General features: G+C 35.7%; 1 protein-coding gene and 1 long non-coding RNA gene across 2 annotated transcripts in view; one reads left to right on the top strand and one right to left on the bottom strand.

Annotated features, from left to right (window-relative positions):
- The window catches only part of grin2da (glutamate receptor, ionotropic, N-methyl D-aspartate 2D, a), a 95,978-nt gene that overhangs the window by 37,522 nt on the left and 41,433 nt on the right, over positions 1 to 17,023 (top strand). Inside the window, exon 3 of the mRNA XM_073858482.1 lies at positions 10,922 to 11,188. Coding sequence (XP_073714583.1) covers positions 10,922 to 11,188 — 267 coding nt within the window. The remainder of the gene's footprint in view (positions 1 to 10,921; positions 11,189 to 17,023) is intronic.
- The window catches only part of LOC141351508 (uncharacterized), an 87,238-nt gene continuing 81,248 nt past the window's right edge, over positions 11,034 to 17,023 (bottom strand). Inside the window, exon 4 of the long non-coding RNA XR_012359782.1 lies at positions 11,034 to 11,167. This is a non-coding gene — a long non-coding RNA (uncharacterized lncRNA). The remainder of the gene's footprint in view (positions 11,168 to 17,023) is intronic.

Below are 17,023 nucleotides of genomic sequence, written 5' to 3' on the forward strand. Positions count from 1 at the left end.
GTATGTATGATTAATTCTCATACTTTTTTTGTTTATGAAATAATTTTCACAGATTGTTGTGGTTATTTAAATTAAATCTTTTGCAAGGTTTATCTGGCAGTAAATATTTGTACACATTTTTAAAAATAATCTGATACTGTCTCATTTATACAGGCGCCACAGCTCCCCTTGTGTTTTTTAGAGAGATGTGCAATTGCGGTGATCTGAAATCATTGCGATGATGTCAAACAATTGCAATGCAATTATTGTGACAGCCCTAATTGCAACAAATAGAAAATGTCCAAAATATCTTGATAAATTAATATCTTAATGATTTTTGGCAACAACAAAAAATTTTTACCCATACAATATATTTTTGGCTATTGCACGTGGGATTTATGACTGGTTTTGTGGTCCAGGCTCACATACTGTATGTATAAGGAATTAGTACTGTATGAATATGTCTAAAAGTGTGTAAGAAAAAAATACCTGTATATTACAGATGGATTTAGAGATTATAAATGTGACAGGTGTGCAGGCCCAAACAAAATTCACATTTTCTGTGTTGACTTTAAGAGGAAAAATCTGTGAAACAGTCGATACTGTAGCGGTGGTTTGTCGAGGCATGAACAACAGACTCTAGTCTGATGATGAATAATGTGTTTTTAAGCTTGAATGATTGTGTGGGACACGTCTGTGGACATAATTAAACTGAGCACAATGGATTCAAACATGGTCAAATGTGTTAAGGCTAATTCACACTAATCCGTTAAATGGAAACAAACTTGTTTCCACTTTCTATTGAAATAGATGTCAATGGCTTAGCTAGATATAATTCTAGATATAAAATAATCTAGAAAGGTGCCCAATAAATCATACATGAAAGGTGCTTTGTATCCTCTCTCTGATTACAGTGTACAAGTGTTATTCTTACACAAACACATCCGGTACATCTTTTATGTTCAGAAATGACTCAGTCAGAGGCCTTTTGAAGGTCTCCTTTGTCACTTAAGCCAACACATGCCCTGGATTTACGAGTGTTTCGAATCTCTGTCTATTTCTCACTTTTTTCCCCATTCCTTTGAACAAACACCACCTGGGCTTATTGGGAACAATCCCAACCTTATTTATTCATTCTGTGGGCAACCGGGATCTGTCGCAGACGTGTGCCGTTTGACTTAAAAAATCCACTTAATACGATTTCTGCATAATTGAGATGACCAATTAAATTGAAATAAGTTTTAGCTACCTGTGTTGTTTTATTCACACATGGGAGAAAGCCTCTCTGCCGGCATGTGGCAAAATATTACATTGCATTTTCATTTGCTTGCTTAAGCTTTAATTAATCGCACTCGGAAATGCTTAAATGTTGTGGATTGGTTAGCGTGTGGGTCACAGAGTTAACTCTCTCTCGCAGGGCGTCTCTCCAGAGACTCTTCACGAACCGCCAACCAGATCACGGCACAAAGGAGCCATTTAACTGCTTTAATTAAGACTGTGATTGATTACATCATGTGGTTAAATATTTTGGTGTGAGCAGAGAGGAGATGCCTAAGCCGCTGTTTTGGTGCTTTGCTCTGTCAGCAAGAGCTGCGAAATCTAATGCTGCAAATCCAGTTTCGAGTGTTCAATGTAGATTGATTTCAGGCGAATCAAAGCCGCAGCATCACAGTAGACTCGAGTCTGTTAGTACTGCGAATCTTTTGAAAGCACAAACACCTCAGGCGCTTGTTCTTCCCCAAAAGAATGAAAAAGAAACTGTTTTTAGATGATTTTTCGTATTTTATAGAAGTAGCCTTCCAGGGTCCATTTTATTCTCTTTTAAACTCGTTAAATACATCACTTTGTCCATCTGGACCTCAATATGGTGCGCTATGCGGTACGGGGGACGCTTTGTGTCTCGGGGGCACGAGCAAGCTAATGCACAGCTTCTGGTTCAAGTCTGGTACAATGTAAGTGAGACCAGAAGAGCAGTGGTGCAGAGCTTGACACTAAAGAATATACTGCAACGCTGCAATGCTAAATGCCCTGAGGTCTTTTAGATCTCCCTGGCAGTTGCATCAACTGTTTTATTAGGTCCGTTTGCATGCAACCAAATAATACATTTGTAATCGTATTGATGGCTCAATTGGATTGAAAAGTGGCATCATGTAAAAGGTTGATCGCAGGCTCGTGCACAATTCAGAATTTCAGAATTGGCCTCCATTCAATTCATGAATGGAATTTGAATTAAATTGACTCCGCCCTACAGGAAGTTAAATTTGAATTGGAATGACTGGAAGTGGAATTAAATTCATGGCAATTCAAAGAAATTCCACAGAAAGAATTTCACATACATTCAGTGTTAGGAAAGTTACTTTGGAAAATTGTTTGGCAACCATTTTAAATACTTGGTTAAAGTAAAGCATTCTGGGAAATAAAATCATGTTCCATCGTGTTCCACAAAATTACAATTACAAAAAAAATCAAACTTAATTATTTGTTATGTGACTAGAGTTTTTAACATTAATTGCTGGGGGAAAACATCTCCTGTTAATGTAATCTGTACAAGTAGTTCAAACTAATACAGTGCTCCAGACTGCCACCAAAATTTGAGAGTGTGCCGCTGAATTTTACATCCAGTCGCACATGTGCGACCAGTAAATTTGACCTTTTTTGTGATGTGACACTGAATTTGAAACAGCTTATTGTACTTTCTGCAACTGCCATTAAATATTTATTAGTAACACCGTGGCAAAATAATAGTAATGTGAATATTTAGTAAGCATGTTGATTTTTGGTGTGTGCCCGTAAAGTTTCTTGTTGCGCCCCTAAAATTTTCATTTGGGAGCCACTGTGCTCCTAGGTGAAAAAGTTAGTCTGGAGCCCTGTAATATCATTTATAGAATATGTAATGCAATCATATCTGACATATACTGAAAGCTTGATTTTTTTAACACTTCACTTACTGTATAATATGTATATTAATATCTTTGAATTTCTATTGAATTGCAATTCTGCTTCCTTTAATTCAATTGTATTTCTAGATCCTTTTTTGACATTAATTCAAATTCAATTCAAATTCAAGAATTGAATTAGAATTTATGAATCATTCTCAGTTCAATTCTGAATTGTGCACAAGCCTGGTTGATCGGATACAAAATACGATTGTATTGGGAGGGGTGGTGTAGACTGATCTGTGATCCGATCATCAGGAGACAAGTATGCATGTAAATAGGTAAATCGCAGTATTTTCTCAATGATAATGCAAAAATACCTTGTGCACATGCACAGAAGAATTGTGGTAAAATTCACGACTTATATTTACCTCTTATTTACGTATCGCATGATTCTCGTCACAGAAACATGCAATAGCAAGGCAATGGCAATACGCATAATAAAGTAATGGGGCCATGTGCTGTATTCTGCAGCGTGTCTTGCAATAAAATAGTGGCGTGCCTTTCAAAAAGTGTTTTCTTTGCCTAAATATGGTTTCAGCAGTGACAACATAAACAAGCGGCTTTCGTGGAACAAACGTAACTTCCGGTAAACTCTGCAAGGAATCAATAACAATAGAGCCCTTTAAGAATAGTTTATTTCTGACAACAAGCAAAAAAACAACAAGACGTAGATTACTGTAGTTCATATTTTATAGCTAAAACATATAAAAAACTACAGTGAGGTAACGTTACTGTGTAAAATGTGTACTATAATGTAAACAAAGTTAACTACAAACCGGCTGCCAAACCTTCCTTCACATAGCAGTGATCCATTATCGCCGTCTCCCCTCGTCTTTAGGTAACCAAAACGTAACTAGTCAGACCATTAAACAAACCGAACCGGAAGTAAAGTGACGACCAGACGTGTAACCGCAACAATGCATGTGCGTCTTATGAAACCGTCTATATCTGAAAACTTCTTAATAACATCTTTGACACATCTTTTGTACATTTATCCAAAGATAAAGCGTAACTTGACGAGAGATGCTGTGCAATGCGTTGCCAAGTCCTCTCTTTTTTGCGGACTTCATATTTGGGGTAGTTGTTGATTATTGTTGATTATATCGAGCTGATTATTTTCTGCTGGTTAAAGATGAAAGGAATTTGTTTATAAGTTATTGGTATTTGGGTTTTGAAAAGTCATTTGGGATGCTTTGGGCAAGTTTTCAGTGTCCATTGGGTTTGATCCGCGAATGATGGTGCGCTTGCGCAGATGTTTGGTTTGGATTGGATTATATAGAATGTTCATGTAAACAAACATTTTAATCAAATTGCAATGTTTAGGGTACATATACCGTATTTTCCGGACTATAAGTCACACTTTTTTCATAGTTTGGTTGGTCCTGCGACTTATAGTCAGGTGTGACTTATATGTAAAAATTAATTCATACTGACTAACATGAACCAAAGGAAAACATTACTGTCTACAGCCATGAGAGGGCGCTATATGTTGCTCCTGTAGCCTACCCCTGAAAAAACTGTTAACTGAAACATTGACTTAAAGACAACGGAGAAAGACTTAACAAACAAAATGTCCCCCTAAAGAATAACAATTTTCTAAATAAATGCGACTTATAGTCCAGTGCGACTTATATATGGTTTTTTCCTCTTCATGATGCATTTTTTGACTGATGCGACTTATACTCCGGAGCGACTTATAGTCCGGAAAATACGGTAAACTGTACTGTCGTAACCTGCAATCAGATTGATTTCAATCGGATTGACAAAATTTTGTGCATGTAAACATAGCCATTGTGGACTGCAATAATTTTTAAAGCTGTGGGTATTTATTTATTTAGATTGTTTATCAGAAATTAGGGCTGGGCGATATGGAGCGAAAATTATATCTCGATATATTTTGCTATATCTCGATAGCCGATATATATCTCGATAGCTTTGCGTGGGAAATACCCTTCCCAAAAAACTACTGCAAAACAAATATGTCAAAATCCACAAGGGCTTTTTTATTGAAGTGCAAAGAGGTAGTTCACGTAGGAACAAAGTGCTTCTGCAACATTTAAAAAATATATACAAAAATTATACTTTAACTAAGAAAATACATATTGTCTTCTTTTTATAAAAATAATAAAACAACTCAACTTCAGATATTACGTTTTTGGTAGACGTTGACAATTCTTAGTATTTTTTCTAAAAACCCTCAGGAGATAAGGGTATTTATCCTGGAATAACAGGTTTTAGGCATTTTAAAAGTAAATGGGTTAAATATGAGAGAAAACACTGTTGTTGTTACACAGAAAACTACAGAACACGTGTGCGCTTGCACACCGCATCATAGATAGCTTTCACATCAAGAAAATGTGTGTGTGTGCGTGTCTGTGTGAAGCACTACTGCTAACCTTTGTTTAGTCATGATAAACTAGATCAGTCGTCTTCTCTGTCAGTAACATCCGTGACTGATGACATTTACGCGAAAAAGAAAGTATACAGAGAAACGGACATTAAAGCACTGCCACCTTTTCACTGTCACCAGAGAGAGACGCGCGTGGTCGAAGCACTTCACGCAATGAGAGAGAGAGAGAGAGAGAGGGGCGCGCTGAGCGCTCACAACAATGAATTTAAGCCGTTCTAAACAGTAAAATATACATGTAAACGGGAATCATGGAAGATCTATTCGCGGTGGCCAGTGTTGATTCCACGACGGGCGCCGCCATGTTAAATGAGACAACACGCGAGGGGAGGAGGCACAAAAGCGGGGAGGCGGGGGCAAGCAATGCACACAGAGAAGGCAAAGTGGCGAAATCAGAATTTAATATAAACATTATATCGATATATATGATATGTCAAAATCCATTTCGAGTTTTAAAAAAATATCGATATAGTTTGAATATCGAGATATCGCCCACCCCTATAAGAAATAAACTACTTTAATAGGACTCTATTGTTATCGTTTTTTGCGTAAGTTTACCAGAAGTTACTTTTTCAATGAAAGCCATTTGTTTTATGTTGTTAACTTGTTACCGTCTATAGTGTGAGTAATTGGCACAGAAGCATCCAATCCTAAACAATAGCTTAGTGTAGGATATAAACTCCAAAATGTTTTCTGTACCAAAAAATGGGTCATTTTAGGAAAAGGAAAATTGATTTTGGCAAACCTAGACATAGTTTTGATATACATTTATAATGCGTATTTTTGGATGCTGAGAGACTGCAGAACAGGTTGCTCCATTTTTATGTGTAAAAAAATGTAATTGGGGCTTTCAGCGGCAAGAAAGGGATAATGTAGAGCCATCTGGTCATTATCGTAAAATAAACCCCCAATCACAACCCAAATGGAAAACGGAGAGTTTCTAAAAAGCTTTATTTCGCTGTCTGGCTATACTTTATTCCAGTTATTGTACGGATCCCTAACCAAAAACCAAATACATGGACGAGAAATAGAGCTTCAAAATACTGAAAGATTGAGAGTTGTAAATATTTCATAATAGCGCTTTGACTTAAAACAGCAGTCTACTGGAAAAGAAACAATTGGTCGAGCAGCTGGACAAGCACTGTATATTTTATTTTTTATTTTCAGTTCTCCCTCATCCAGGTCCTTGTACCTCTCACTGGTTCATTGTTGTTTTTCAAAACATTGTTTATCGGTTCACCGGGGACTCCTGAGCTTCTGGCCATGTATCAAAACCTTTATGCTCACCATATATATTAATATTAATACGTCCTCCCAGGCTATTTTTCACTATGGTTGGTTGCCATAGTAATCATTCTGAGTCGCAAGATGGCACCTCTCCATTTCTTGTATTTATATAAAAGTACATTTTTCTGGAATGTACCTGTGTATCAGTCATTATACAAAAATATTGGATGGTTCAATGCTCTGATCGAATAAATCTCACATTTGCATTTATGTATTTGGCAGACGCTTTTATCCAAAGCAACTTACAGTGCATTACAAGGTATAACATTTTTATCAGTTTGTGTATATCGATCAAGTATTTCATTAAGCTGTGTGAAAACACTACACAGACATTTTAGAGTGTACATGATGTGCTGTATTATTCTGCTTTAATTTAGTTTATCAAAACTTTGCCTACTGTATTGTATTTAACTATTAACTGTAGAAGGAACGCAATTGAATACAATTTTTAGTCACGTTATTATATAAAATTCAGAAATGCTATTGAAATATAGTTGATTTTATTTTTATTAAACATGGGCACATCATTATTCCCTGAAAGGGACAGTTCACCAAAAAATGAAAATTCTGTCATCATTTACCCACTCCCATGTTGCCACAAACCCGCATAAATTTCTTTGTATTGATGAACACAAAGGAAGATATTTTGAGAAATGTTTGTAACCAAACTGTTCGTGGACCCCATTCACGTCTTGACGTAAATGTGGGCGCCACCATCTTTGAGCTTTCTTGTTTATGACTTGGTGAGCCACTAAAGCTAATGGTAGTCGATTGTGAAGGACACAAGTGTGCCGTTTTGACTGGCTGTTTAATGTTTATTATGAAATCCAGGAAGACCGACATAATCTGTGTAGATAGGAGTTGCCATAATAGCTAATACAAACGCAGGAAAACTCTACAAAACATTTGTTTTAACCATAATACATGCACAAGAACTGAATGTTTATGTGGCGCAAATGCACTCATGATCTGTATATACAAATCCATCCAGTACAACCTTTCATAGAAACTGCCAGTAAACAATAAATACAATAATTTATATAAAAACAACGTATATTATGCTGATAAAAATATGCTGATTTATTTATTCTGCTACTATATATTATTACAAAAATGCGATTACAGTACAGAATATATATGACATAATCTGCTTAGTTAATGTTTATATTAGTTCGTAACGTGTTTGAGCATACTTTTGATATGTTTTAAATGAAAAAGCAAATACTTTAAAAAGTAAGCAAATAATTTAATAAGCTCATGTCTTCACCTAGTGCGTAAGGAGTAGGGCTGGGCAAAAAAAAAATCGATTTTTTGATTAATCGGGGTTTTTTATGTGGTCGATTCAAAATCGATTCTCAAAGGCCACAAATAGATTTTTTCCCATATTTATTTTCGCAAACATTGAACGTAAGATTAACGTTAATATAATTACTAGTTTTCTTTACTAGTCACCCTTTTTGTTGCCTTGCGCGATGTTACCAAGCGAGAGGCGAGCCTGTCATTCATTCATTCAGTCAGTCTATATTTTAATATAATATAATATAATCTATATTCATTGAGTTGAATCGAGAATCAAGTATAAAAAGCAAAATATAAAAAATTCTGAAACCGAATCGATTTGATAGCCTGTGAATCGAAATCGAATCGATCTGGAACATTTGAATCGATACCCAGCCCTAGTAAAGAGTGATATAACAATATTTTTATAAAACGAAAACAATACTCAATACATGTAGTAGTTTAATATGTTTATTATGGTTTGTTCAAATAACTTACAATGTGTTGAATGAAAAAGATACTGCTGACTGTGTCCGACCGCGAGAAGCTCGACGTGTCGCCATAAATAAGTCCATTAAAAATTGGCATTTAAAAAAACCTCACACCATAGGGACAGTTTTGACATTTTAAACCAGCCCCTGAAAAGTTAAAAACACGAAGTCTTGGTAAATTCCATGTACAAACTCTCGACTGACTTGTCCATTGTAAAGATATTTGTATGTCTCTGTGCTTTTATATTTGCGCATTGAAGACCCCTCACCTCCGATCAACAACACAAAATGATTGAAAATATCTTCACATATCAAGCCACTTCTTAATTTCATCCTCACACTGGTTCATACATTGCAGGTGTAGTAAATATTTACTGTTTAAATCATGTTTTATGCGTGCTCTCACTACACTGTTTTCTACCGGCTGGATATTGAACCAGAAGTCTTGCACCGGAAGGGAAATACGTCACATCACTTACTTCCGAGTTCGAGAAAAAGGTGTATAGTAGGAAAAAATAATATTGTGGAAGTTAATGGGGTCCACAAACGGTTTGGTTACAAACATTTCTCAAAATATCTTTCTTTGAGTTCATTAGAACCAAAAAAAATTTCTACAGGTTTGTAACAACATGAGGGTGAGTAAATGATGACAGAATTTTTAATTTTGGGTGAACTGTCCCTTTAAGCTGCTATTGAACCTAAGGACACATACTGTGTTTGTCACTGTGCTGCCTACAGTCAATACTGTAGGTGTGGTTGGTCGAGACATAAACAGACACTAGTCCGATAAATAATGGTTGTTAAGCCTAAATGAATGTGTGGATACCTCTGCAGACATAATTTATTGCTTAAGAGTATGCTTTTTCCGCATTTATTATAATTATTAACAATAATTTATAAATAACATTTTGACTTAATAATATATTTTATTTATGTTAATTGAATATCCTAAACCATAACAGTGTTTAAGGTTCTTAAAGTATCTAAGAAGATCTAAACTGACTCTCTTGTTTCCTTCCCACTGCTCTCAATAAAATAATAATAAAATAAAAGGAATGATATACCTGCTCCAAATTTATCACTCTATTTGATTTCAACACTCAATTCATGTGGTTCCTGCCAAAAATGTAACCTAATCAATTTTACTGATACACCGCTCCAAGTTTACAGCTGTACTGTAAATGCTCTGAGCTTTTACGCTCAGCACTTCTTTATTTAAATGTCGAGCGGAGGTGAGCTTTTATCCCTGCTTATTGCTCCTCTGCAGTCATGTCATTTTTTACCCACCGGCTTCGCGGTTCCTCTGTCAGGTTATTATTCGAAATACCCGGGGTAATAGCCTGCCTTTATCCTTTGGTCACACAGTGTGAACACTTGATTTACATGTTTGAGGTTGTAACATTGCCGAGTGCCTTGAATTTCCACAGAGACGTTAAAAATTCCTTCACAAATATGTATGCTAAATACGCTCGCAATCAATGTTACGAAATCAAAAATCTGCCAGATTGCCAAGGTAACGCCTGGAGGGGTATTATTCATAGGGGAAATGTACCATGGAGTTAATTGAGCTTTTATTTGTACAGGAAACGTTCGTAATGTGGGAAATCTGTTCTGTATTAAGGCAAAGTTAACATCGGAAGATCTAACAGGAAATTGGTTGTTGTTGTCATGATGGTTATTATGTCGCGATGATTGTTTCAGGCCTCTCCAGACACAAACCTTCCCATTCTCGCTCTTCAAGAACACTTATATTTCACCAAGTAAACTTCTCCAAATACGCTTATGCCCTGTTTTATTACATAAGCTAAGCAAGCTGCTTACACATAGATGCAAGTCATCAAAATGAATGAGCTGTCTGTATACGATTGCATCGCCACAATTACAATATTTACTTTAATGTGTCGCTCGAGCAGCTGCAGTTTGCACAAAATATCTGAACGACAGTGAGCCGTGCAGAGGTCACATGCCAGTCAACCAAATATTTAGGGAAGTACAGTCAATTATAAAGGTGGCACACCTCTCGCATAAGCAGGCACAAAACAGGTGTTGTGCCACGATATATTGGATCACGATTATTCACCGTCTTTTTTTGTCAGAGTCATAAATCTTCTGGATTGTGCTGTACAGTGGAATGGTCACCTTCTGGGTACAGATAGAAAAAACTGAGCTAAGCAAAGCCCGACTGAATGCTTCAAATCCTCATGCAGCCAAGGACACTAATGTCAGCTGAAACACAGGCTTATGAATAGCAATGAATGCTTTACGTCACGCTCTGTGGGTATTAAGACTGACTGTATTGATCCCAATGAGAAAAAGCTGTAGACTGATGGAGAAAGAAAGGAATGAATAAGAATAGGATGAGACAAAGGGGTAAAACATGACTATGGATGTACATTCAGAAAACGTCGGCGGGTAACATTAGAAGTGGAATCCAGGCATGATGCCAGGACCTATTTTAAAAGTGTCAGTCTTTTTGCAATATATTATAATATAATCGTTTTTGTTTTGCCCTTAATTATATTTTTTTGTCATCCCATTAGGAAAGCGGCTCCGTGTACCTGCAGTTCTCTTGCGCCACTTCCCTGCAACTGGAAGTTATTTTTGAAGTTCTGGAGGAGTTCGATTGGACGGCGTTCTCAGTGGTCACCACACGCCACCACGGATATGAAGATTTTCTGGCCATGGTAGAGGGCACGATAGATGGCTCCTTCATCGGTTGGGATAGAAAGAGCGTGGTAATGCTTAACCTGACCGATGACCCGGGAGGTGCTCGTGCCCGCAGACTGCTGAAGGAGAATGAAGCACAGGTTAGGAGAAGTGGAGAAAAATATATATACACACATAGACAGAGGTCCAACAGCGTAACAACTAGTAAAATTGGTTTCATTTAGCATTTTTTTTATTAAATATAATTTTTTATGGTAAAGTATATTATAGACATTATTTAAGTTAAAAGCAAAAATGTACAGTGCTTAAAGGAAAACACCACAGTTTTTCGATATTTTACTATGTTCTTACTTCAATTTAGATGAATTAATACATACCTATCTTTTTTCAATGCGTGCACTTAATCTTTGTACAGCGGGTTGTTAATGTGTTAGCATTTAGCCTAGCCCCATTCATTCCCCAGGATCCAAACAGGGATGAATTTAGAAGCCACCAATTTTGCAGCACTTCGACCTCGGCGCGCAGTAACATCATCACTCCTGACTACACCCCCTCTCGCTCAAACTTTCATCAATATTACTGCGCAGATATTGAAGTGCTGCAAACTGAGTGCTCCACTGCCATACAATATAGTTCTCATTTTTTATCCGCTTTATTTCATTTTGTGCCACCATACTTACTAGTGTAACTTCTTATGTAACAGTCTTTAAATAGGGAAAACATGGAAGTGTTTGGTGGATTTTAAATTCATCCCTGTTTGGATCCTAAGGAATGAATGGAGCTAGGCTAAATGCTAACACATTCACGACGCGCTGTACAAAGATTAAGTGTACGCATTGAAAAAAGATAGGTATGTATTAATTTGTCTAAGTGGAGGTAAGAACATAGTAAAATATTGAAAAACAGTGGTGTTTTCCTTTAACAAATTGTTAGACCACACATACTACTTGTCTCAAAGACCATTTAGCATTGTGGAGTGCTTTAATTCAGAGTTCTCCATACATGCTCAACACAAATTATTTTTTCCCGGTCCGGGCAGTGGTTTAGATTTTTACTAGCCCTTCCAAAATTTTCACTGGCCGCACCACAAAAATGCACTACAATTAAATAGGCCTGATTATTGTTTTTATTTTTTGACCCATCTAACCTTATAAATAAGGTTATGACACCAAAAACTACTAGCCTAGCTCATGTTCATTTAATTTAATGTTAAGGACAAGTAAACAGTCAGTAGTAAAATAAGAACAAATAATCAAATTATGAGCAATAGCAGCACAAACAAATGCAATAGAACAAACATACAAAGAAAAAAACTATGCTGTTCAGGTTTTTCAGATTGATCTAGCAGTACTGTATTTTTCAGGTACAGAAATTGAATAATAATAACTCAATAATAAAAACAATAGGGTTCTTGCACCTCGGTGCTCGGGCCCTAATCAATTTATTAAATGTAAAGAAAGTCTGCATAGTATTCACTGTATAAATGAAATATTAATTCATTATAAAATCTTTAAACAGTCATAAGATTGCATGATTTTTTTCTTTGTCCACTGTTGTTTGATTATTCTACACTAACAGTAGTGATTTGGGGGTCTGTCACTTTAAGGCTTATGCAAGGATTTAATATACTGTTACACGTGCATTTTATTTCTGAACTTAAAGGGATAGTTCACTTTAAAATGAAAATTCTGTCATCATTTACTCATCCTCATGTTGGAGGTGCGGGGTTATATATGTAGCTATGACCCTCGGCTCATTATGAGTACAATATGTAAACAATGTAGTATGCTAGTATCTAATATATCATTATGTAGCTTGATATGCAATTACAAATAAAGCTTTAATATGATTTTTTCTTATGTAACATTAAATAGCCTACTACCATTTAAATGTTTTAGGTCCACTTTCACTAAGGCTATTATTCCACATGAAAGTCAATACTGTGACAGAAGAAATCCATTAGTTTGAGACCCCATGCATTACAGCATTTATCACTGGCTTACAGTACGTTCGGGTGCACCTTATTTATATTAAAGGAGAGCATTAATGTCATGTTTATTTGACAGTGAGTTTACATTTAAGTTTTACAATTAAAAGGCTAAATACAAATTAAAGATGAACATAAATTTTTTTATACATTTTTTGTTATATTGTTTTATAAGAGGAGGTTTCATAGACTTGGCAAATTCATTTGTTCAAAAGGGATGCATAACGATGAAGTTTTTGTTTACATCATATATGTGTGTGAACTGTGTATAATAATTATGTATATGAAGAGTTTGGTTCCAAAACGCAATAAATCCATTTTGACAAATTTTGGTAAAAACGTGTTTTCTATACCAATAAAGTGACAAGATGAAAACCACTATTTTCTGTTACAAACTTTCACATAGCATCTTTAGGTAATAAAAACATAAAAAATTCAAATCCATAACTTGATTTTCAAAGATTTATTATAAAAAAAAAAACCGAATAATTTTTTCCACAAAATGCGTGGAATGGTGCGCTGTAATTTGTGGAGCGGATTTATTGCATTCTGTAGAAAAGGAGGAGTGGCGTTTATTGGGTTTTGGGAAAAAAGGGAGAAAAGATGACAGAATAACATGGCGGATATTGGATTTTGCGTAAAAATAAGAATTTACTTTTAAATACTGACCTGATACAATACTGATTTTGGCAGTAACTCATTTTTTTCAAAAATGGCGTTTATCGTGTTTTGGAACCAAACTCTTCATATATAAATATGCACACATGCATGTATAATTTTATGAAGAATATAAGTATTTATATTAATATATATAATATAAATTATACATAAATATACAAATGTATATACACACGTAAACATTACTTGAATATATACATGCATGTGTGTGCATTTATCTATACAAAGTTATTATAGTTCACACACATATATGATGTAAACAAAAACTTTTATTCTGCTATCAGTGGCGTGTTTACCCACCACGCAATTGCGTAGGGCCTGGCGGGCTTGGGGGGGCCCCTACTGGCCACAAGGTGTGCGAAAGTATGTTACGTTTATTCAGACCCAAATCTAAGGCACGGATAAAGCACGCACGAGCGAGAGATGTGCAAGTATGCACGCAGAATAATATTTGCGCACATCCTCGCGAGGGCACATATAGGCTCCTTCATGAGCGAACTCTACGGGACAGCGCACCTCTGCTCAGCGCGCACAAATGCAGCCACACAAGTGCTGGAATGAGCGCTCGCTCGACTTTCTCTGTGCTCTCGTAACTGCAAAACATTCACTCGATGGTCAAGTTTACTTTAAAGACTTTGGGCTTCACACTTGTGATTGGTGGTTTGATCAGTGACACGCATCTTTTGTTCCACACTGGCTCGTACAGGTACATTGAAAAAAATTATTCATTGAATTTAATCAATTTTTTTAAGGTAAGTGGTTGCAATCAATTTATTTCAGCTACATTTAAACAAAAGTTTTATATTTTATTTTACTTTACTAATTTCTTTTGTTTAAATGTAGCTTAAATTAATTGATTGCAACCACTTACCTTAAAAAATTTGATTAAATTCAATGAATAATTTTTTTCAGTGTATAAACATGATAAAGACACCACACAGGGGTTTAAATCATGTCTAAAATACATAAATCATATTCTGTATCTCATCGTTGTCATTAAAATCTCATCTTTAGTGTTTGTCTAGTCTATATGCTTGTTGTATCTCACAGTAAGTTTGTTTTTGCAATATGATCATGAGAGTTATGTGATTCCCATCCATAAATTCAAGCAATAACCAACTAACAATGTTGTTTGCTGGTGTTTGTTAGTTCAGTTTGTTAAATCAGTTTGAATCATAATCTAATGCTTCCTCTTTTTCCTCATTTAGTTTTTTAAGTAAGATGTCAGACACTGAAGTTGCAGTATTAATTACATTGTTTTACATCCTATAAGACATTTGCAAGCAAAAGATATATCTGAGAGGGGCTCAAAAAAATTTTTTAAACCAAGATTTTTGTCATACCAAACTGTAACAATTTAGTGTTATTTTAAGCAGTGTAAAACAAAATAAACCCGGTTTATATATATATCTTACTTAATTCTATATACTAAATATTATTGTTATGCAATTCAATTGAAAAACCTTGGGCAATGCTGGGGCATGGGGGGCCTTGGTTCTTGGACTTTGCATAGGGCCCCCAAAATGGTAAACACGCCACTGTCTGCTATAGATTAATCACGTTAATTGTTATGCATCCTTAGTACAGACATTTGTTGTGGGCATTCTTTGCAGTTTATATTTTTAAAATTCATACCACTATCAGATTTATACTGTACCGCCCAAAATTTAGAAGTATATTGGTGTTATAAGTTTTGGACATATCGTCCAGCCCTAAGCTTAACATTCAACCATTAAAACTTATTTTGCTATAAAGGACTGCAGTGTAAATAACTTTAATTGGGCATTTGCGTAAAAACTATAGTGAAGTGCTTTACTACTTGCCTTTCTTGTAAAACAGGGAATTGTTATCATGAATAACTACAATAATTATATTTTAGCATTATAAACACTACTGTGACTAAAGAGCTTATGCATACTGCTGGATTAACCAGTACAGAAACATAAATGATTTTGGTAATCAAATCACCTGTTAGTTTAGGGCACAAACCTTACATTAAATAGTGGTCTAATCAATTTATTAAGCACTATGTATGCATTTAATTTGCATTTGCCTCGATAGCAGCATTTACTTAAGTTGACATGGACTTCCCTAGTACAGTGGTTCTCAAACTGGGGTCCGGGGCCCCTCAGGGGGGCCGCGAGACGGTGCCAGGGGGGCCCCAGTTTTATGACATTTTATAAAATACTTTAATTTATCATACATTTTGTGTAATTAAACCTAAAACATAACCCCTACTAACCAACATCACTACTTTGAACAATTTAATATGGTTTGTTTAATTAAAATGTTACATTTTAGAACTGTTTTTGTCATAAATTTTCTTTGAGGGGGGCGAAGGAATGCACCGTATACCACACGCAGAAAAAGTTTGAGAACCACTGCCTTAGTAATCTGTTGTACAAAATATTTACATTTAATTGAAACAAATTGCTTACATTTCATTAGTGACCTTTATAAGAAGTAGTATTTTATATGTTAGTTTGTTATATATTCTGTTTTATCTATTTATCTTTATCCATTTTTATCTTATTACTCATCATTTTTATTTTGATGATTTTAATTCCAACGGATTTGCAAACAGCTTTCTTCCTCTGTTTAGTCTTCATATGTTTTTGAGTTACGGTATACCCAGTTTTTGGACTGCACTAGAAGCAGTCTCTTTCTCTTTGTGCAATCTTGAAGTTCATTTTCTCCGTCTGTTTCTCTTCCTTTTATCGAACTGCTGCTCCCCACCGACATTAGCTCCCATTTCAGTTTTTTTTTTCATTTCAATTGTGAGTGCCTTCATTGCCAGTGCAATTAACAACTGTATTACCAAATCAGTCTTGGTTAATTATAGAAGTATGAATATGACAACAAGAAGGGTAAAAGCAGCTCTAATGCATTTACAGCAATTATTCGACTTCCTATATTATCTCCTTATGGTAAAGCTTGTATGTGTTACATACGTCCAATCCTACCTATTCCCAGCTTGTTTTCCTGTTAACCTCCCCGCTCATCATTCTGTAATCATATCACTCTTTTCTCATTTCATATTTTCCTCTTTTATTTCTTCTCTATCCTCTCCGGCATCTTGGCCTTTGCGTAAATGCTTCCAAAGAGAAGGAGGTCGCGCGACCTACGAAAGAGGAGACCGCATCCGTAATGTTACTGAACAGCGTGACATTAAGTGACAGTTTCCACCTGACCCAAAGGTGGCCAACTCAATTCCCCACAGGACTGGCCATGCCAGCAGACATTCGCTGTATTCAACCACTTGACTGATTAATTCTCCACAGTGTTCAAGCACCCAGACTTTCAGGCCCTA

The sequence above is a fragment of the Misgurnus anguillicaudatus genome, chromosome 20, assembly GCF_027580225.2.
Source record: "Misgurnus anguillicaudatus chromosome 20, ASM2758022v2, whole genome shotgun sequence".
NCBI lineage: Eukaryota > Metazoa > Chordata > Actinopteri > Cypriniformes > Cobitidae > Misgurnus > Misgurnus anguillicaudatus.